Here is a 21,550-nt window from a genome sequence, read left to right as displayed (position 1 = left end):
TTAAGGTCATGGTGTGACAAAGCCAGAAATCTTGCTTGTTTGTAGGTGACCAAATACTTATTTTCCACCATAATTTGCAAATAAATACATTAAAAATCCTACAATGTGATTTTCTGGATTTCTTTTCTCATTTTGTCTGTCATAGTTGAAGTGTACCTATGATGAAAATTACAGGCCTATCATATTTTTAAGTGGGAGAACTTGCACAATTGGTGGCTGACTAAATACTTTTTTGCCCCACTGTATGTGATAAAGTGAAAATCTGAGGCCTACACCCGACCTTAACCTGCAAATATAGAAAATACCTTGTACAGTTCCCTTTCTTCTCTTGTACATTTATTTACTGATAGACATGAACTGCACAATAATGATACATTTATGGATTTGTTTAGTTTAGTTTTCTCTATATTCAACCCACCCGCCACCAACCCGCCCTTTATCCACACAATATTTAATGACCCTAAACCCACCCACCCTGGATATAACTGTGCGGACTACGGGTTATGAGTCAACCCACACATCACTAGTGTGTGTGTGTGTGTGTGTGTGTGTGTGTGTGTGTTGTTATGACCGTAACATGACCACTCACCAGTAGTAGGAAGCACCTGTTCTCCAGTTGGGCTCCCATACACCCCAGGATAGTGACACCAACCACCACCAGACCAATGATGAACAGTCCCCCAGCTACAGTCTTCACCTCAACTACACACACACACACACGCACGCACGCACGCACACGCACGCACGCACGCACACGCACTCGCACGCACACGCACACACACACACACACACACACACAACAAAAATGCAGGTGTGTTTTCGGAGGAACAATCACACCCTTGTCTCTCTCATAACATTTGAGTTAATATAGAAACTCTGAAATGTGACAAAAGGCAATTCTCTGTCCAGTATAACTTACCAGAGCTGAGAACAGCAATGAAATTGTCTTTGTCAAACAAGATCCACACCGCACATCCAAAGATACAGAGCCCCAGAATCTGTGTAGAGGATTCAGAAAGCTGCATGTCACTTCATATGTAGTACATGAAACCCCCATGTCGAGAGGCGACATCTCTGGATCGTTTTTAGAAGATTCAGATGAGGAACGCTAGCTGGTTAAGATTAGGGTTAGGTTGAATTCTCCATCTTTTTTTTGTTCTTACCAAGAAAACAGAGTTGAAAACTGCTGCGAAGAATTTGAGAATTTGAAACTTGTCGTCCACCTTCATGATGTCTTCCTGATATTTTATCTGTGGTAACTTCTCACTGACACGGCGACAGGCAACAGCAATGGCAGACAAACTATTTTTCTCTCACCTCCCTGTCTGCCTGACTACTGTTAAGGTAATGCTTTATTTGGTAGGTGCCATTTCCTGGTTCCATCACCTTGGGAACAGAGTCCAGCTCCTCGTTGTTCTTAATAATTAACTACTCCCACGCATGAAGGTATCACACATACACACACGCACACACACACACACACACACACACACACACACACACACACACACACACACACACACACACACACACACACACACACACACACACACACACACACACACACACACACACACACACACCTATCTACCTACTTACCTTCCTGATACTTGAAGTGCTGTGGTCCTGGATCCTATGTCCTAGTAGCCTATGAGACAACATTATTGTTATGGCATGGGTTTGAATCCTGGGTCTGCCATGGTAGGGATAACCTACATTTCTTGACACACAAAGTCAGCATGCTGTTTAGGTGTTTGTTACAGAACAATTAACTGATGTTTGAGAGCAGTGGAGGCTGCTGAGGGGAGGACGGCTCACACTAATGGGATGGTATCAAACACATGTAATCCTCTTCTGTTCACTGCATTATTATATTATTATTATGAGCCGTCCTCCCCTCAGCAGCCTCCACTGTTTGAGAGACACAATTACAGTTTTTTACAATCCCTTTGGCACTCATTTCAGAACCTTGTGGTCATTTTTCAAAACTCTAGACACAAAACTCAAAACGGTCATCACTTGTAACACAGGCTGTCCAATGTTCAAAACATTGCATTGTGCATTCATATCTTTAAAGAAACCTTGCACTTGCAGAATCATTGGTTCAAATAACTCATTTATCATGAAATACCATAGGAACATTCATTTAGATCGCCCACACACAAGATACGGATAGTTTCAATGTGTAGTTGTTCGTACAATCATTAAATATTGTAGTACAAAATATGTGATACATGTTTCATTATGGTACTACACGTAAATACATCACTGTAAAAGGACTAGTAGAGAGAATACCGCAGACACAGTGGAATCATTGAACAAAATATGAAATGTATTGATGAAATACAATAAAATCACTCATAGATTTCTTTGAATCAAAGCAAAAATAATTAGCTACAAAAAAAGAAAATAACTACAGTAAAACATCACTGCAGTGTTCCTCACCTGGCTTACTGTAAAACATCACTGCAGTGTTCCTCACCTGGCTTACTGTAAAACATCACTGCAGTGTTCCTCACCTGGCTTACTGTAAAACATCACTGCAGTGTTCCTCACCGGGCTTACTGTAAAACAACAACTGCAGTGTTCCTCACCGGGCTTACTGTAAAACAACAACTGCAGTGTTCCTCACCTGGCTTACTGTAAAACATCACTGCAGTGTTCCTCACCTGCCTTACTGTAAAACATCACTGCAGTGTTCCTCACCTGGCTTACTGTAAAACATCACTGCAGTGTTCCTCACCTGGCTTACTGTAAAACATCGCTGCAGTGTTCCTCACCTGGCTTACTGTAAAACATCACTGCAGTGTTCCTCACCGGGCTTACTGTAAAACATCACTGCAGTGTTCCTCACCTGGCTTACTGTAAAACATCACTGCAGTGTTCCTCACCTGGCTTACTGTAAAACATCACTGCAGTGTTCCTCACCGGGCTTACTGTAAAACAACAACTGCAGTGTTCCTCACCGGGCTTACTGTAAAACATCACTGCAGTGTTCCTCACCGGGCTTACTGTAAAACATCAACTGCAGTGTTCCTCACCGGGCTTACTGTAAAACATCACTGCAGTGTTCCTCACCTGGCTTACTGTAAAACATCAACTGCAGTGTTCCTCACCTGGCTTACTGTAAAAAGCTAAACAAAGGATTGACTACTGTACTTCTAAATTTCCCTCAACCTTGTCTTGTGGATTTGGCCATAGGTTCTCATCCACATCACAATGGATGTTTTCACTAGCCAAACCTCTTGGGAAGAATCTTCGGGCGAATCCAGGCCTGACACTGGTCTGCAGTGATGTCATTGCATGGTGAATCCAGGCCTGACACTGGTCTGCCGTGATGTCATTGCATGGTGAATCCAGGCCTGACACTGGTCTGCCGTGATGTCATTGCATGCGTCATCCATGGCCTGGAGAAGGGTGGCCTGTTCGTGAGGGCGCCTTTCATATACCTCCATGTGGAGAAAAATTCCTCAATCGGGTTTTTAGGAAAGGAGAGTATGGGGGTAAGTACAGGGTGGTAAATTGTGGATGGGCCTGAAACCATGCTTGCACCATTTGAGCATGGTGGAACCTGACATTATCCCACACAATGACATAGGTCATGACATCAGCTCTACAGACCTGATTTAGCCCATCAAGGAAGGTTACATTCGAACAGCGAATCATGTGGCTGCCTGCAACTCAATATATAGAGTATATAGAGTAGAGAGCTTTAGTTGTTGTTCGACCAAACATTAGAATGGGAAACATGCGTAATCTAAGCAACTTTGACCGTGGTATGATTGTTGATGCCACACATGGTGATTCCAGCATCTCAGAAACAGCTGCCTTCCTGGGATTTTTACACACTACAGTCTCTAGAGTTTACAGAGAATGGTGTGATAAACAAAACACATTCAGTGAGCGGCAGTTCTGTGGTCAAAAACACCGTGTTAATGAGAGAGGTCAGAGGAGAATGTCCAGACTCATTCACGCTAACAGAAAGGCCACAAATGCTCAAATAACAGCTGTTTAAAACAGTGGTGTGCAGAATGGCATCTCTTAACGTACAACACCGTGAATCATTTTGGCTGTTGTGGAGGTGAAAGGGGGTCCTACCCAGTACTAGATAGGTGTACCTAATAAAGTGGCTGGTGAGTGTACAGTAATGTTAAATCTGAAAACATGGTCTGGAAAAGTGGTACATGGGACCATAGAAACAGTGTCTGATAAAGAATGATGATGAAATATTACATCCATAGATAATGTAGTCCAATTAGTTCATGTTCCACGGTAATTGGTGTCAATGGATCTCGTTATCCTGAAACTTTCATGATCTAAACATGGAATATTGTTTGTCAGTTTCCATAAAACTATGCATTAAGAGTAATGCAACAGTTACTCATCATTTTGAGCAGTTGTATCAATCTGATAGTTAGATCATTGTAATGAAATGAATAGACAGTCATCTCAGATGTAATGTGTGAATAGACAGTCATCTCAGATGTAATGTGTGAATAGACAGTCATCTCAGATGTAATGTGTGAATAGACAGTCATCTCAGATGTAATGTGTGAATAGACAGTCATCTCAGATGTAATGTGTGAATAGACAGTCATCTCAGATGTAATGTGTGAATAGACAGTCATCTCAGATGTAATGTGTGAATTGCATTTTGAAATGGTAATACTTTGATGTTAAGTTGTGTCATTTTGAACAGGTCATTTTAGTTCAATTAACAAATGCTCTTAGCTTTATGTGTATTGTATCCAAGCAATTGGAAAAAGTGTTAGAGTTTTGAAAAGTTAGCATTTTGATAATTTGTTGTGAGTTTTGTGTATAGAGTTTTGAAAAATTACATCAAGGTTCCGAAATTAGTGCTAAAGTGATTGTAAAAAAACTGTAACATCTAAATGCAGAATGGCAGTTCCACCGCCAAGCGCTAGAGGGCAGTGTCATTTGGACACTGAGCCACAACTTACGCTGCGGCACGCAGCCATACAGTAGAGGAAGACAGAAAGACTTCCGCGTACAGACGTTTAATGTATTTTCAGGTGAAATATGCCCCGTTACTGTGCTGTAAAACTTTGCAAAAATCGTGGAGGAACACCCGCTAAAGAAAACAAGAGAATAAGCTTTTACCCGTACGGTATCTATTATTTTCCCATCACGTTTCTATGTGCAGATACAGTCCTACTCCTAGCTAGCTTAACGAGCATGCTCATATTGGTTGCTGGCTAGCGTTGTGTATCCAGCAGTGCCCTCAGAACAAATAGTTAGCTGTCATAGAAAAACACAAAGCCTCCTTTGTTTACGTTTGTGTATAACAATTGACGAATGACTGGTGCTGCATTTGTTGTTATTGTGTTTCTTGGTCTTCAGCCTAGGCTGAAACACTAGTAACGTTACAGAAGCAATGCTTTGTATGTAATCTTGATCATTTGGATGGGGCTGACAAATTGAATTAGGGCATGTCAACAAATGTAGCTGTCTTAACAACATGTTTGTATTGTCTCCTCACACAGGTTCCCTTTGCAAGATGAGGTCAGGCTACAGATATGGGTAGACAACATGAAGCGAGAGGAGTGGACCCCCAGCAGACACCAGTACCTGTGTAGTGAACATTTCACTGAGGACTGCTTTGACCTGCGATGGGGGATCCGGTACCTGAAACACACGGCCTTCCCTACCATCTTCCCTCACACACACGATGTAAGTAGACAGACACCCCTTCTGTGACACCCAACACAATTATCAGAAGTCTTAATGCACATTTCCAGAATAGTGACAGCTATAAGAGTTTCACATTAGTTTGATCATGCATTTTACACTGATCGTCATTGCAGTGTACAAAGCATTGTGTGGGGATATTTTCTTTGGGATTCATCGGGGCTGGGGTCAATTCAATTTGAAGCCAGTCGATTCAGGAATTTATTTTAATTAAAAATTTAACAATGAAAAAAAAAGTTTTGAAATGAATAGCTTCTTTGTGAATAATAACTCAGTTTATTGAGAGTTTATTGAGAAGTCATTGAAATAGATGCTGTTTTTTCACATTTTGAATAGTTTTTTAAGTTGACTGCCTTGATTTTGAATTGTTTTTTAAGTTGACTGCCTTGATTTTGAATTGTTTTTTAAGTTGACTGCCTTGATTTTGAATAGTTTTTTAAGTTGACTGCCTTGATTTTGAATAGTTTTTTAAGTTGACTGCCTTGATTTTGAATAGTTTTTTAAGTTGACTGCCTTGATTTTGAATTGTTTTTTAAGTTGACTGCCTTGATTTTGAATAGTTTTTTAAGTTGACTGCCTTGATTTTGAATAGTTTTTTAAGTTGACTGCCTTGATTTTGAATAGTTTTTTAAGTTGACTGCCTTGATTTTGAATAGTTTTTTAAGTTGACTGCCTTGATTTTGAATAGTTTTTTAAGTTGACTGCCTTGATTTTGAATTGTTTTTTAAGTTGACTGCCTTGATTTTGAATAGTTTTTTAAGTTGACTGCCTTGATTTTGAATAGTTTTTTAAGTTGACTGCCTTGATTTTGAATAGTTTTTTAAGTTGACTGCCTTGATTTTGAATAGTTTTTTAAGTTGACTGCCTTGATTTTGAATAGTTTTTTAAGTTGACTGCCTTGATTTTGAATAGTTTTTTAAGTTGACTGCCTTGATTTTGAATAGTTTTTTAAGTTGACTGCCTTGATTTTGAATAGTTTTTTAAGTTGACTGCCTTGATTTTGAATAGTTTTTTAAGTTGACTGCCTTGATTTTGAATAGTTTTTTAAGTTGACTGCCTTGATTTTGAATAGTTTTTTAAGTTGACTGCCTTGATTTTGAATTGTTTTTTAAGTTGACTGCCTTGATTTTGAATTGTTTTTTAAGTTGACTGCCTTGATTTTGAATAGTTTTTTAAGTTGACTGCCTTGATTTTGAATAGTTTTTTAAGTTGACTGCCTTGATTTTGAATAGTTTTTTAAGTTGACTGCCTTGATTTTGAATAGTTTTTTAAGTTGACTGCCTTGATTTTGAATAGTTTTTTAAGTTGACTGCCTTGATTTTGAATAGTTTTTTAAGTTGACTGCCTTGATTTTGAATTGTTTTTTAAGTTGACTGCCTTGATTTTGAATAGTTTTTTAAGTTGACTGCCTTGATTTTGAATAGTTTTTTAAGTTGACTGCCTTGATTTTGAATAGTTTTTTAAGTTGACTGCCTTGATTTTGAATAGTTTTTTAAGTTGACTGCCTTGATTTTGAATTGTTTTTTAAGTTGACTGCCTTGATTTTGAATAGTTTTTTAAGTTGACTGCCTTGATTTTGAATTGTTTTTTAAGTTGACTGCCTTGATTTTGAATAGTTTTTTAAGTTGACTGCCTTGATTTTGAATAGTTTTTTAAGTTGACTGCCTTGATTTTGAATTGTTTTTTAAGTTGACTGCCTTGATTTTGAATTGTTTTTTAAGTTGACTGCCTTGATTTTGAATAGTTTTTTAAGTTGACTGCCTTGATTTTGAATTGTTTTTTAAGTTGACTGCCTTGATTTTGAATAGTTTTTTAAGTTGACTGCCTTGATTTTGAATAGTTTTTTAAGTTGACTGCCTTGATTTTGAATTGTTTTTTAAGTTGACTGCCTTGATTTTGAATAGTTTTTTAAGTTGACTGCCTTGATTTTGAATAGTTTTTTAAGTTGACTGCCTTGATTTTGAATAGTTTTTTAAGTTGACTGCCTTGATTTTGAATAGTTTTTTAAGTTGACTGCCTTGATTTTGAATAGTTTTTTAAGTTGACTGCCTTGATTTTGAATAGTTTTTTAAGTTGACTGCCTTGATTTTGAATTGTTTTTTAAGTTGACTGCCTTGATTTTGAATAGTTTTTTAAGTTGACTGCCTTGATTTTGAATAGTTTTTTAAGTTGACTGCCTTGATTTTGAATAGTTTTTTAAGTTGACTGCCTTGATTTTGAATAGTTTTTTAAGTTGACTGCCTTGATTTTGAATTGTTTTTTAAGTTGACTGCCTTGATTTTGAATAGTTTTTTAAGTTGACTGCCTTGATTTTGAATTGTTTTTTAAGTTGACTGCCTTGATTTTGAATAGTTTTTTAAGTTGACTGCCTTGATTTTGAATAGTTTTTTAAGTTGACTGCCTTGATTTTGAATTGTTTTTTAAGTTGACTGCCTTGATTTTGAATTGTTTTTTAAGTTGACTGCCTTGATTTTGAATAGTTTTTTAAGTTGACTGCCTTGATTTTGAATTGTTTTTCAAGTTGACTGCCTTGATTTTGAAAAGTTTTTTAAGTTGACTGCCTTGATTTTGAATAGTTTTTTAAGTTGACTGCCTTGATTTTGAATTGTTTTTTAAGTTGACTGCCTTGATTTTGAATTGTTTTTTAAGTTGACTGCCTTGATTTTGAATTGTTTTTTAAGTTGACTGCCTTGATTTTGAATAGTTTTTTAAGTTGACTGCCTTGATTTTGAATAGTTTTTTAAGTTGACTGCCTTGATTTTGAATAGTTTTTTAAGTTGACTGCCTTGATTTTGAATAGTTTTTTAAGTTGACTGCCTTGATTTTGAATTGTTTTTTAAGTTGACTGCCTTGATTTTGAATTGTTTTTTAAGTTGACTGCCTTGATTTTGAATAGTTTTTTAAGTTGACTGCCTTGATTTTGAATAGTTTTTTAAGTTGACTGCCTTGATTTTGAATAGTTTTTTAAGTTGACTGCCTTGATTTTGAATAGTTTTTTAAGTTGACTGCCTTGATTTTGAATAGTTTTTTAAGTTGACTGCCTTGATTTTGAATTGAACCATCCCTGGAATTGATTAAAGTGCAACATCACATTGTATCGGTCGTACAACATATTTTACAGTGAAACGCTTTCATTTCTAGATCCAACAATGCAGTTCACCTAATAATACAAAATAACACACAAATCCCCCCAAATAAAAATACATCAATTACAGCACTATACACGGCTATATTATGACAGCATGATTTCTGTTTGTGTTTAATCATCAGTCTTTCCCCCCAGGACGAAGATAAAACCGTTTCCACCAGTAAGAACACCACCAAGCCCAAAACCAGGATATGCGACGCCAACATTGAACTCATCCGCTCCCCCTCCCCTCCTGGCAAGAATACACCTCTGATTCTGAAAAGGACAGTCAGAGTGGAACCAGTCATGGTGAGTGTCACTCCTGTCCCTAACCCTGAGGATGCCAGTGAATCTACGGTCACTACACTGTTATATGAAAGACCACTTGTTTCAGACACAGAGGCCTCTACTCCTAGTGAAATGGTCCTGGGGGAGGTGATGCTCTCAGAGACCCAGGCTGCAGTGTGTGAGGTGAACAGAGAACTATCTGGAGACAGTGGTGGGATACTGACAGCCTCATGCTTGAACCTGTCTGGTGAGACACAGACACTGCAGCAGCTGGATACACTGGACTCCACTGTGACTGTGCTCTGCTGTGAATCCGTCGTCCCTGTCGGTCGTTTCTCTGAATGTGAAGCCACGGTGGACGCCCTCCACGTGGCCCTCGGTCAGACGTTTAGGATCTTCCCTCTGGAGCTGCGGAGGGAGGAGTGGGTGGGAGACCGGGAGGAGGGCCCCGAGGAGGGGGGACACATCTCTGTGTACGAGCACTCCTACTCCAAACAGGACACGGACCAGGAACAGCTGTGGAGGAAGACAGCCAGCCTCCACACCAAGATCATGGAGCTGGATAGGAGAGAGGAAAGTACCATGGCTAAAATACGATCGCTTGAGAGCGAGATGGCACATCTGAAGAAGAGCAACGTTGTTTTAAAAGAAAAGCAGAAATTACTAGAGGACTATATTACTTCTGCGTTGCTCTGATGTCTTAACCTCAGTGCTTTGTTTCCATTAACAACGGTCTTTCTAATGAGATGTATTTTGTCTAGTTATTACAGGGTTATTACAGGGTTATTATAGGGTTATTACAGTCTCAATCACTTGTACTTATTTATTATCTGTTTACATGTTTCACCAGAGTTATATTACTTACTAGTAGTGAAGCCCTTCTCAAAGAGCGTTGGCCAAGGCTACAATCTGTTCTCCAGCTCGTTCTAGCTCTTCCGTTTGTCTCCGCTAGGTGGCACTGTGTCTTTAGGACAGGCCCTGGCACGATGCACTACTGTTTCATGTTTCGACATCACTGACTGACATATTGTCAATATTAGTGGTGTAATTTGGAGCGTTTTAAGGGACGTGATATTCCCTATTCTTGTGCTACAGATGGCTGCTTGTTTTATTCAATGGTATAGTATTCGTATATCATATCAAATCTACTGTGCGGTCATACGGATCCTTACTGGTTATTAATGTATAAAAAGGTGTTTTTCACTAATGTTTTATGTTTATTTGGATAATAACAAGCAGCCTGCGGTACGTAAGTATCCGAGTGACTGAGACGACTACACCGTTTTAGGTGCATCTTCTTGGTTCTAATTAAATGGTTGAATAGGAAAATGTGCAATGCTTGCTCACTATTCAAAATATATTTTTTATCCAAGCAACTATTAAAAGCTTGACGTTTCGGGTCTTCGGCAATTTCCTTAAATAGACAGGTTCTGATAAATGAACCGGTTCTGGTGAAGACCATTGAAGGCCGAAACGTCAAGCTTTTAATACTTTCTCAAATAAAATCATATATTTGAATGTTAAACAAGCTTTGCACCTTTTTGATGATGTAACTGGTTGCTCCTTGACTCCCATTGGTTGGGCGTCCTCTACTTCTTTCCATAAAGAAATTAAATGGTCAACTGATTTCTCATCACTGAAAATGCAACACTGCGGTCCTCTTTCTTGATGGAAATGGCTTACATTACCTGCAACCCTTTTATCAATGCAATGACATCACACGTGTCATGATGAAGCTGATGGTGCTTTCAAGACAACTGGGGGGGGTCAAATCATGACGTCAGTGAGCTTCATGTTGGAGCTTTATGCAGCTGGGGGGGGTCTAGCTCCGACTCTTTCTGGAGCTCCGACCTTCCTACCTGTGGATCGCTGACATTATGATTTGACCTTATATTTTATGGAGTTCCCGGGCTTCAGAGGCCTGAGTTCCCGAGCTTCAGAGGTCTGAGTTCCCGGGCTTCAGAGGCCTGAGTTCCCGGGCTTAAGAGGCCTGAGTTCCCGGGCTTCAGAGGCCTGAGTTCCCGGGCTTCAGAGGTCTGAGTTCCCGAGCTTCAGAGGCCTGAGTTCCCGGGCTTCAGAGGCCTGAGTTCCCGTGCTTCAGAGGCCTGAGTTCCCGGTGCTTCAGAGGCCTGAGTTCCCGGGCTTCAGAGGCCTGAGTTCCCGGGCTTCAGAGGTCTGAGTTCCCGGGCTTCAGAGGCCTGAGTTCCCGAGCTTCAGAGGCCTGAGTTCCCGGGCTTCAGAGGCCTGAGTTCCCGGGCTTCAGAGGCCTGAGTTCCCGGGCTTCAGAGGCCTGAGTTCCCGACTTGGAATTCCGAGTTGAACGACCGTTCAAAACTATTTTTCCCAGAGCTCGGAGCTCGTTTTAATCCAAATTCACAGATGTTTTGAACGCACTGAAGTCTGAGATTTCCGAGTTCACAGTTGTTATGAACGTGGCGTAACCTCAAACCAGAACTGACCGTTTCATTTCACTTGTAGTGAAACATAATGTGAGCAACCACTAGCATTCCAAAAGGAGCAACAGTAGAGAGATATAGCAGACACATAAAGCAGAATAGAATAGAAGGGCTGCTTGTAGGAAGGGCTGCTTGTAGGAAGGGCTGCTTGTTGGAAGGGCTGCTTGTAGGAAGGGCTGCTTGTAGGAAGGGCTGCTTGTAGCAAGGGCTGCTTGTAGGAAGGGCTGCTTGTAGCAAGGGCTGCTTGTAGGAAGGGCTGCTTGTAGGAAGGGCTGCTTGTAGCAAGGGCTGCCTGTAGGAAGGACTGCTTGTAGCAAGGGCTGCCTGTAGGAAGGGCTGCCTGTAGGAAGGGCTGCTTGTAGGAAGGGCTGCTTGTAGACTATTGTGAGATGAAGGGAGCTCTAATCACAGTGGAGACGACACGCTGTAATTTGGACCTGAGATCTATAAGAGAAACGTCACACGCCTCACAGAGCCACTCTGAAGACACACGACATTGTCACTTTCCCAGTTTATTGATCTCGGGTAAAAAGAACAGCATGTACACTGAGATGACTGATTGATTACTAGTCTGCAATGCTACAAAGTCAACTTCACAGCAATGTTATTGATATCCGAGAAGAACTTTTGAGCAGTAATGAAGAAGCTTGGGACTTCACTGACGATTTAAAATCATATAGGTTGACTTTGATAATGTAAAGATTGGCCTATAGGTCCTGTCTTTGGCTCTAGATGATTGGCCCACGCCCTTGTTCTGTCTCTGTCCAATAGAATGTAGCAGCAGCACAAATACAAGGACACAACAACCAATCATGTCGGTGATAGGAAAACAACATTTATTCAATTCCAGATGTTAATTGCTGTGCTTGTGTGTTTCAATGCAGTACCTTTGTGTTCGCAACACATCTAATGAACTTTATATTACATTAGAACATGGCCCTCAAAATGCTCTCAGCTCTGTCTGTTGCCAAGTGATAGTCTCATCCTGTTTGTATCCTAGATCCTATGCAGAATGCAACCTGCCATCGGGCAGGCGTAATGTCTGCACTGCACCAACCCAGCGGGGTATTTCAGACAGCAGGATTGTTAACTTAGCCAGCTAACTTTGATTAGCAGCCACATGTAACTGTTGATGTTCTGGTTGATTAAGAAAGCTATTTTTTTTATTGGTTGTTTTTATTGGAAATATTGTTTTTATTGGAAACTTCAGAACTGTGAAGTTATTTCAGGCCGTTTTGGACAGTTAGCTGCTAACTCATTGATCCATGTTTTTGGAGCAGCAGCCGATTCACAGGGTTTGTGTGGATACAGGGAGAACTCCAGGTATGGTTGAACTGAACATCTAAGCACTGACTTTTTGCCCTAGAAAAGCACTTACTTTAATTGTAGCCGTAGTCATAACAAAAGACAAGTGGTTGTTAGGTTTTATCAATGCTAATTATATGCTGATGCATTCGTCATAACTGACCTTTCTAAAGGCTATCATTAGATGCCAAATGTTCACTTAGTCTCCCGGTGACATCGCTGCACGACTACGTCAACATTCGTTAGGATTCACCCCTGCATCTTTCTGCCTCCATCCCCTGAGAGAAACGCCTTCCATCCCTGGGACCCGAGGCCTGGTCTGCTTCCCAAAGGGGCTGTGTAACACACTACTCTGGCCCATTTGGAACACGCTCTCTGACTGCACTTGCCTGAACGACTCGTGTGAATAAATGAGGTGTTTAGCATTATTCCAACGCATCAGTCAAGACTCTAAACAAACAGACTTAATGGGGGCCATTGTTTGTTCTGTACTTAGAGTCTAATTTCATTCCAGAGTGAGAAGTCTTTTGATGGTGTTGTTGTTTGTGAAAGGCTAATGCTAAATGAAGCATCCATCCACTGTGTTATGTCCATTCAAACATAGAGCATACTTCTAGTAGTTGAAGGCAAGCTACTAATCACCTCGAGTCTAAAGTATAAACATGTATTATGCATGGTGTTGTCAGAACAGGTCAGTCGTTTTTTGATTTTCTTTTGAGAAAAATGACTCCAGCAAGAGGAAAAAAAAGTGTTTTCTGGAAGTATTTACACGATCATTATTGGTTCAATTGAGTCATGGCGCTGTTCCACGTGTTTCATGCACATCAGTAACCTGCCGCAGCGGGCGTTTCTCTCTGGTCCTGATGAGAAGAATGTACTGTCGGGGGAGGTTCTCTTCTGCACTGTTGAACCAATCCAATAAATATGGAGGAGGAGTTAAGATGGAGTGTTGCCTTGTTGACGTCCTAAAGCGGAAGTCCCGTCACAGACTTCCTATTTCCCCTGAAAACCAGATGCATCCGGTTGTTACCAACCCGCCGAGGGTGGAGGAGATGAGACACGAAGACATCCAATTCATTCACCATGGGTATGTCCCAAATGGCACCCTATTCCCTTTATAGTGCACTACTTATGGCCATAACCCTATGTGGGGAATAGGGAGCCATTTGGGATGCCCACAAGAAGACATCCAATCTATCTCTGAGACTGTGCTTTTAATGTTTGTGATGGGATTAGATGGACATACCAGGGAATTCTTTAACGATCACTCAAGCTTCATGTTAAGCCTGACTGTTGGTCTATCCTGGAGATGGAGGTTGACATGTCTGATCACAGCTGTTGGTCTCTCCTGGAGATGGAAGATGACATGTTTGATCACAGAGCTGTTGGTCTCTCCTGGAGATAGAGGATGACATGTCTGATCACAGAGCTGTTGATCTCTCCTGGAGATGGAAGATGACATGTCTGATCACAGAGCTGTTGGTCTCTCCTGGAGATGGAAGATGACATGTCTGATCACAGAGCTGTTGGTCTCTCCTGGAGATGGAGGATGACATGTCTGATCACAGAGCTGTTGGTCTCTCCTGGAGATAGAGGATGACATGTCTGATCACAGAGCTGTTGATCTCTCCTGGAGATAGAGGATGACATGTCTGATCACAGCTGTTGATCTCTCCTGGAGATGGAGGATGACATGTCTGATCACAGAGCTGTTGATCTCTCCTGGAGATGGAGGAGGACATGTCTGATCACAGAGCTGTTGATCTCTCCTGGAGATAGAGGATGACATGTCTGATCACAGAGCTGTTGATCTCTCCTGGAGATGGAGGATGACATGTCTGATCACAGAGCTGTTGGTCTCTCCTGGAGATGGAGGATGACATGTCTGATCACAGAGCTGTTGATCTCTCCTGGAGATAGAGGATGACATGTCTGATTACAGAGCTGTTGATCTCTCCTGGAGATAGAGGATGACATGTCTGATCACAGAGGGACTAAAGAAGGGTCTGAGGACCACTACAGTCTCTCTCTCTGTCTCTGTCTCTCTCACTCTTGCTCGCTCACAAGCACACTTAGAATCACTACAGTGTCAATGGGGAGGAGTGGCCATAACCACTCCCAAGACATGCTAATATAGCTTAGCCTATAATTGCCATGGAGACACAAAAGCCCCACAGTAACCACTCTGAACCATAGAAGCCAATGAAGAGTCCAAATTGAGTGTTTGTTTGCAGTACAAGACGAGCCAAGTAAACAAACCTGTGGTTGCTGACAGGTGTTCCCGTCATTGTTCATTAGAAATCATCTGTAATTGGGACTGATTGGCTGGGAGAGAAGTCTCTTAATTGATTTTGTATTGAATGCTCAGTCGGTGTCCATCAAGGCTAATTGAGGCTTGTTCATCAAGTAAATGAACAACATGTTTCTTCAGTTAATTCTATAAAGGCAGGTGAGTGACAGGTGAGGTAATCTAACTTCAGTTAATTCTATAAAGGCAGGTGAGTGACAGGTGAGGTAATCTAACTTCAGTTAATTCTATAAAGGCAGGTGAGGTAATCTAACTTCAGTTAATTCTATAAAGGCAGGTAAGTGACAGGTGAGGTAATCTAACTTCAGTTAATTCTATAAAGGCAGGTGAGTGATAGGTGAGGTAATCTAACTTCAGTTAATTCTATAAAGGCAGATGAGTGACAGGTGAGGTAATCTAACTTCAGTTAATTCTATAAAGGCAGGTGAGTGACAGGTGAGGTAATCTAACTTCAGTTAATTCTATAAAGGCAGGTGAGTGACAGGTGAGGTAATCTAACTTCAGTTAATTCTATAAAGGCAGGTGAGGTAATCTAACTTCAGTTAATTCTATAAAGGCAGGTGAGTGACAGGTGAGGTAATCTAACTTCAGTTAATTCTATAAAGGCAGGTGAGTGACAGGTGAGGTAATCTAACTTCAGTTAATTCTATAAAGGCAGATGAGTGACAGGTGAGGTAATCTAACTTCAGTTAATTCTATAAAGGCAGGTGAGTGACAGGTGAGGTAATCTAACTTCAGTTAATTCTATAAAGGCAGGTAAGTGACAGGTGAGGTAATCTAACTTCAGTTAATTCTATAAAGGCAGGTGAGGTAATCTAACTTCAGTTAATTCTATAAAGGCAGGTAAGTGACAGGTGAGGTAATCTAACTTCAGTTAATTCTATAAAGGCAGGTGAGGTAATCTAACTTCAGTTAATTCTATAAAGGCAGGTGAGTGACAGGTGAGGTAATCTAACTTCAGTTAATTCTATAAAGGCAGGTGAGTGACAGGTGAGGTAATCTAACTTCAGTTAATTCTATAAAGGCAGGTGAGTGACAGGTGAGGTAATCTAACTTCAGTTAATTCTATAAAGGCAGGTGAGGTAATCTAACTTCAGTTAATTCTATAAAGGCAGGTGAGTGACAGGTGAGGTAATCTAACTTCAGTTAATTCTATAAAGGCAGGTGAGTGACAGGTGAGGTAATCTAACTTCAGTTAATTCTATAAAGGCAGGTGAGTGACAGGTGAGGTAATCTAACTTCAGTTAATTCTATAAAGGCAGATGAGTGACAGGTGAGGTAATCTAACTTCAGTTAATTCTATAAAGGCAGGTGAGTGACAGGTGAGGTAATCTAACTTCAGTTAATTCTATAAAGGCAGGTAAGTGACAGGTGAGGTAATCTAACTTCAGTTAATTCTATAAAGGCAGGTGAGGTAATCTAACTTCAGTTAATTCTATAAAGGCAGGTAAGTGACAGGTGAGGTAATCTAACTTCAGTTAATTCTATAAAGGCAGGTGAGTGACAGGTGAGGTAATCTAACTTCAGTTAATTCTATAAAGGCAGGTAAGTGACAGGTGAGGTAATCTAACTTCAGTTAATTCTATAAAGGCAGGTGAGGTAATCTAACTTCAGTTAATTCTATAAAGGCAGGTAAGTGACAGGTGAGGTAATCTAACTTCAGTTAATTCTATAAAGGCAGGTGAGGTAATCTAACTTCAGTTAATTCTATAAAGGCAGGTGAGTGACAGGTGAGGTAATCTAACTTCAGTTAATTCTATAAAGGCAGGTGAGTGACAGGTGAGGTAATCTAACTTCAGTTAATTCTATAAAGGCAGGTGAGTGACAGGTGAGGTAATCTAACTTCAGTTAATTCTATAAAGGCAGGTGAGGTAATCTAACTTCAGTTAATTCTATAAAGGCAGGTGAGTGACAGGTGAGGTAATCTAACTTCAGTTAATTCTATAAAGGCAGGTGAGTGACAGGTGAGGTAATCTAACTTCAGTTAATTCTATAAAGGCAGGTGAGTGACAGGTGAGGTAATCTAACTTCAGTTAATTCTATAAAGGCAGATGAGTGACAGGTGAGGTAATCTAACTTCAGTTAATTCTATAAAGGCAGGTGAGTGACAGGTGAGGTAATCTAACTTCAGTTAATTCTATAAAGGCAGGTAAGTGACAGGTGAGGTAATCTAACTTCAGTTAATTCTATAAAGGCAGGTGAGGTAATCTAACTTCAGTTAATTCTATAAAGGCAGGTAAGTGACAGGTGAGGTAATCTAACTTCAGTTAATTCTATAAAGGCAGGTGAGGTAATCTAACTTCAGTTAATTCTATAAAGGCAGGTGAGTGACAGGTGAGGTAATCTAACTTCAGTTAATTCTATAAAGGCAGGTGAGTGACAGGTGAGGTAATCTAACTTCAGTTAATTCTATAAAGGCAGGTGAGTGACAGGTGAGGTAATCTAACTTCAGTTAATTCTATAAAGGCAGGTGAGGTAATCTAACTTCAGTTAATTCTATAAAGGCAGGTGAGTGACAGGTGAGGTAATCTAACTTCAGTTAATTCTATAAAGGCAGGTGAGTGACAGGTGAGGTAATCTAACTTCAGTTAATTCTATAAAGGCAGATGAGTGACAGGTGAGGTAATCTAACTTCAGTTAATTCTATAAAGGCAGGTGAGTGACAGGTGAGGTAATCTAACTTCAGTTAATTCTATAAAGGCAGGTAAGTGACAGGTGAGGTAATCTAACTTCAGTTAATTCTATAAAGGCAGGTGAGGTAATCTAACTTCAGTTAATTCTATAAAGGCAGGTAAGTGACAGGTGAGGTAATCTAACTTCAGTTAATTCTATAAAGGCAGGTGAGGTAATCTAACTTCAGTTAATTCTATAAAGGCAGGTAAGTGACAGGTGAGGTAATCTAACTTCAGTTAATTCTATAAAGGCAGATGAGTGACAGGTGAGGTAATCTAACTTCAGTTAATTCTATAAAGGCAGGTGAGTGACAGGTGAGGTAATCTAACTTCAGTTAATTCTATAAAGGCAGGTGAGTGACAGGTGAGGTAATATACCTTCAGTTAATTCTATAAAGGCAGGTGAGTGACAGGTGAGGTAATATAACTTCAGTTAATTTTATAAAGGCAGGTGAGTGACAGGTGAGGTAATCTAACTTCAGTTAATTCTATAAAGGCAGATGAGTGACAGGTGAGGTAATCTAACTTCAGTTAATTCTATAAAGGCAGGTGAGTGACAGGCGTGGTAATCTAACTTCAGTTAATTCTATAAAGGCAGGTGAGTGACAGGCGCGGTAATCTAACTGTAACCTGTAGAATAAACCCTACAGTACAGCACATACAGTAACATGTAGGAGCCATGTCTTAGGAACAGTGGGTCTTTATAAACTATATTAAAGCAGCACCACACCACTGTTTTGGTAAAAAGCTGAGGGAGAACTATATGTTTAACCATGTTTTGAGGCTATACACTGTTTACAATTGCATTGTTTACAAATATTGGAGTAAAACAAGTTTTTCGATTGGGTTCTGATAGGGTACGACAATTAAACTAAACTCATAGGTCATTCCTAAGTAATATTCTTTAAGAATCGATGGGTAGATAGAATTAATTTCAAAGCCCAAAGATGGATGTAGGAAACGCAGCCTGCCCCCTTAAAGACAAAGTACAGTCATTATGTGAATGCAGGTAGTGGTTATGAAACCCGTTGGACAAGCCATACTACATATCCTATATTGGCATGAGGGGGTGTGGTATATGACCAATATACCACGGTTAAGGGCTGTTCTGAAGCGCAATGCAACACAGAGTGCCTGGATACAGCCCTTAGCCGTGGCATATTGGCCATGTACCACACCCCCTCATGCCAATATACCACGGCTAAGGGCTGTTCTGAAGCGCAACGCAACACAGAGTGCCTGGATACAGCCCTTAGCCGTGGTATATTGGCCATGTACCACACACTTGCTGAAGTATGATGATAGCTTTCAAAGTGAACATGAAAGGCATTTCTCTTCCTCACAGGCAATTTGCAATCAAGTCCTTTGTTCTATTGTCTGCATGTTTACAAGATGGATAAACGTTTGGGAAGAGAATAGATCGTCTTGTGTTTGTCATTTCATGGTCTGTTATTCAGGCAGTCTGAAATTCACAGTAAGTGACCATGAAGAAAACCACAGCCAGGAGCAATCATAACAACATTGTTATAAAGGAGTTTTTGTCAACTCATAAGATTAGTTATTAGTCCGGGGGTGTCCTCGGATGGGGCCACAGTGTCTCCTGACCCCTCCTGTCTCAGCCTCCAGTATTTATGCTGCAGTAGTTTATGTGTCGGGGGGCTAGGGTCAGTTTGTTATATCTGGAGTACTTCTCCTGTCCTATTCGGTGTCCTGTGTGAATCTAAGTGTGTGTTCTCTAATTCTCTCCTTCTCTCTTTCTCTCTCTCGGAGGACCTGAGCCCTAGGACCATGCCCCAGGACTACCTGACATGATGACTCCTTGCTGTCCCCAGTCCACCTGGCTGTGCTGCTGCTCCAGTTTCAACTGACCTGAGCCATAGGACCATGCCCCAGGAATACCTGACATGATGACTCCTTGCTGTCCCCAGTCCACCTGACTGTGCTGCTGCTCCAGTTTCAACTATTCTGCCTTATTATAATTCGACCATGCTGGTCATTTATGAACATTTGAACATCTTGACCATGTTTTGTTATAATCTCCACCCGGCACAGCCAGAAGAGGACTGGCCACCCCACATAGCCTGGTTCCTCTCTAGGTTTCTTCCTAGGTTTTGGCCTTTCTAGGGAGTTTTTCCTAGCCACCGTGCTTCTACACCTGCATTGCTTGCTGTTTGGGGTTTTAGGCTGGGTTTCTGTACAGCACTTTGAGATATCAGCTGATGTACGAAGGGCTATATAAATACATTTGATTTGATTTGATTAGTTGTAAGGCATTTGTTAATGGTTGATTAATGGTTTGACTCAACATTTATATACATTTTTATCAATGTATTTATATACAGTAGTAGTTTATATACAGTAGCAGTCAAAATACTACCTCATGAAGCTGGTTGAGAGAATGCCAAGAGTGTGCAGAGCTGTCATCAAGGCAAAGGGAGGCTACTTTAAATAATCTCAAGTATAAACAAATCAAAATATAATTTAACACTTTTCTGGTTACTACATATGTGTTATTTTATAGTTCTGATGTCTTCACTATTATTCTACAATGTAGAAAATAGTCAAAATAAAGAAAAAACCCTTGAATGAGTAGGTGTGTCCAGACTTTAGACTGGTGCTCTATGTTACTGTGTTTAGTTAGCCAAGACTCAACTTGAAGTTCAGTCTGCCTTCAAGTCAAAACTGTCCTATTCCAATATGTTTTCACCGCAGTGACGGAGGAGGGATTTGGCTTGAAAAACGTATGTCAATCCGTGAATAGAAGGTGTTGCTTGTACTCCTAATTATCCCATTATCCAAGCCACAAAACTGAGAAGATTTTAATAATGCTTGTTTTTCATTAAACTGCATTTTTCGTCAGCATGCTAGGCTAGGTAATGCTAAAGCAACTCATTGGATTCACAACATTATATTAGGGGCTGCAAAATACCTTATTAATAATTAGTAAATGGTTTATAAGGATTTAAATGAATCATCAACTGAGGTATTAGTAAGTAAATGTTCTCACATTTATAAATGTACTCATTAACAATGAATAAATATACCATTCATGACATACTGTATATAAATGCATTTATAAATATGTAAATATATGCTGAGTCAAACCATTAATCAACCAATTAACAAATACATGATCAATAATCTTATGTTGACAATAACTTAGGTTGACAAATAAGTACATTAGTTGTAGATGATTAATAATTTACTAGTTAACATACTATGATGAAACAATTTATGAATGATCTCATAAATCGTTAATAAATCATTTAAAATAACGTTTATAAATGCGTAAATGACTATTTAGAGATTTCTTAATGACATTTACAAATGTAGGAATAATGATGAATAAGTGGTAAGTAATCTCTTTACAAACTGTTTATATATTGTTTATTAAGGGACCTTAACATAAAGTGTTACCAAACTGTCAATAGCATGCATGCAGGGTTGGGTGGGTTACTTTCTAAATGTATCTGTTACAGTTATTAGTTGTCTGTCCAACATTGTAATCAGTAATGTAACTTTGGATTGCCCAAACTCAGTAATGTCATCTGATTATTTTCCCTTTAAGAGGCGTTAGAAGAAGACAAAATGGATCCATCAAATGTGTGTCATCATAGTAGTCTCTGATTGGTGGTCATCATTTGGTGTGTCATCATAGTGCTCTCTGATTGGTGGTCATCATTTG

The 21,550-nt window shown here is 40.0% G+C and overlaps 2 protein-coding genes across 5 annotated transcripts in view; one reads left to right on the top strand and one right to left on the bottom strand.

The window, feature by feature from the left end:
- Nucleotides 1–1,413, bottom strand: part of si:ch73-139j3.4 (CD82 antigen) — a 6,797-nt gene extending 5,384 nt beyond the window's left edge. Inside the window, exons 1-3 of the mRNA XM_090228653.1 lie at nt 1,164–1,413; nt 920–998; nt 590–702 (exon numbers count right to left, since the gene is read on the bottom strand). Coding sequence (XP_090084779.1) covers nt 590–702; nt 920–998; nt 1,164–1,229 — 258 coding nt within the window. The 5' untranslated portion in view covers nt 1,230–1,413. The remainder of the gene's footprint in view (nt 1–589; nt 703–919; nt 999–1,163) is intronic.
- A 3,539-nt stretch (nt 1,414–4,952) lies between these two features.
- LOC149970070 (THAP domain-containing protein 5-like) lies at nt 4,953–21,399 on the top strand. 4 transcript variants are annotated; one of them, XM_090228652.1, is made up of 4 exons: nt 4,974–5,123; nt 5,505–5,691; nt 8,993–9,145; nt 19,636–21,399. In XM_090228652.1, the coding sequence occupies exons 1-4, from the start codon at nt 5,041–5,043 to the stop codon at nt 19,675–19,677; spliced, it is 465 nt and encodes a 154-aa protein (XP_090084778.1). In that variant the 5' UTR covers nt 4,974–5,040; the 3' UTR covers nt 19,678–21,399. The 4 variants fall into 4 exon arrangements, with proteins under 4 accessions (XP_090084777.1, XP_090084778.1, XP_090084775.1 ...); XM_090228651.1 differs by lacking the exon at nt 19,636–21,399 and having other exon boundaries at nt 4,953–5,033; nt 8,993–10,772; XM_090228649.1 differs by lacking the exon at nt 19,636–21,399 and having other exon boundaries at nt 4,985–5,123; nt 8,993–10,772.
- The last annotated feature ends 151 nt before the right edge of the window (nt 21,400–21,550 follow it).

This window comes from Oncorhynchus mykiss, unplaced genomic scaffold (genome assembly GCF_057628025.1).
Source record: "Oncorhynchus mykiss isolate SJ-2025 unplaced genomic scaffold, ASM5762802v1 scaffold96, whole genome shotgun sequence".
Lineage (NCBI taxonomy): Eukaryota > Metazoa > Chordata > Actinopteri > Salmoniformes > Salmonidae > Oncorhynchus > Oncorhynchus mykiss.
Note: the sequence above shows the minus strand (reverse complement) of the source record. Positions and strands in the feature narration are given on the sequence as shown.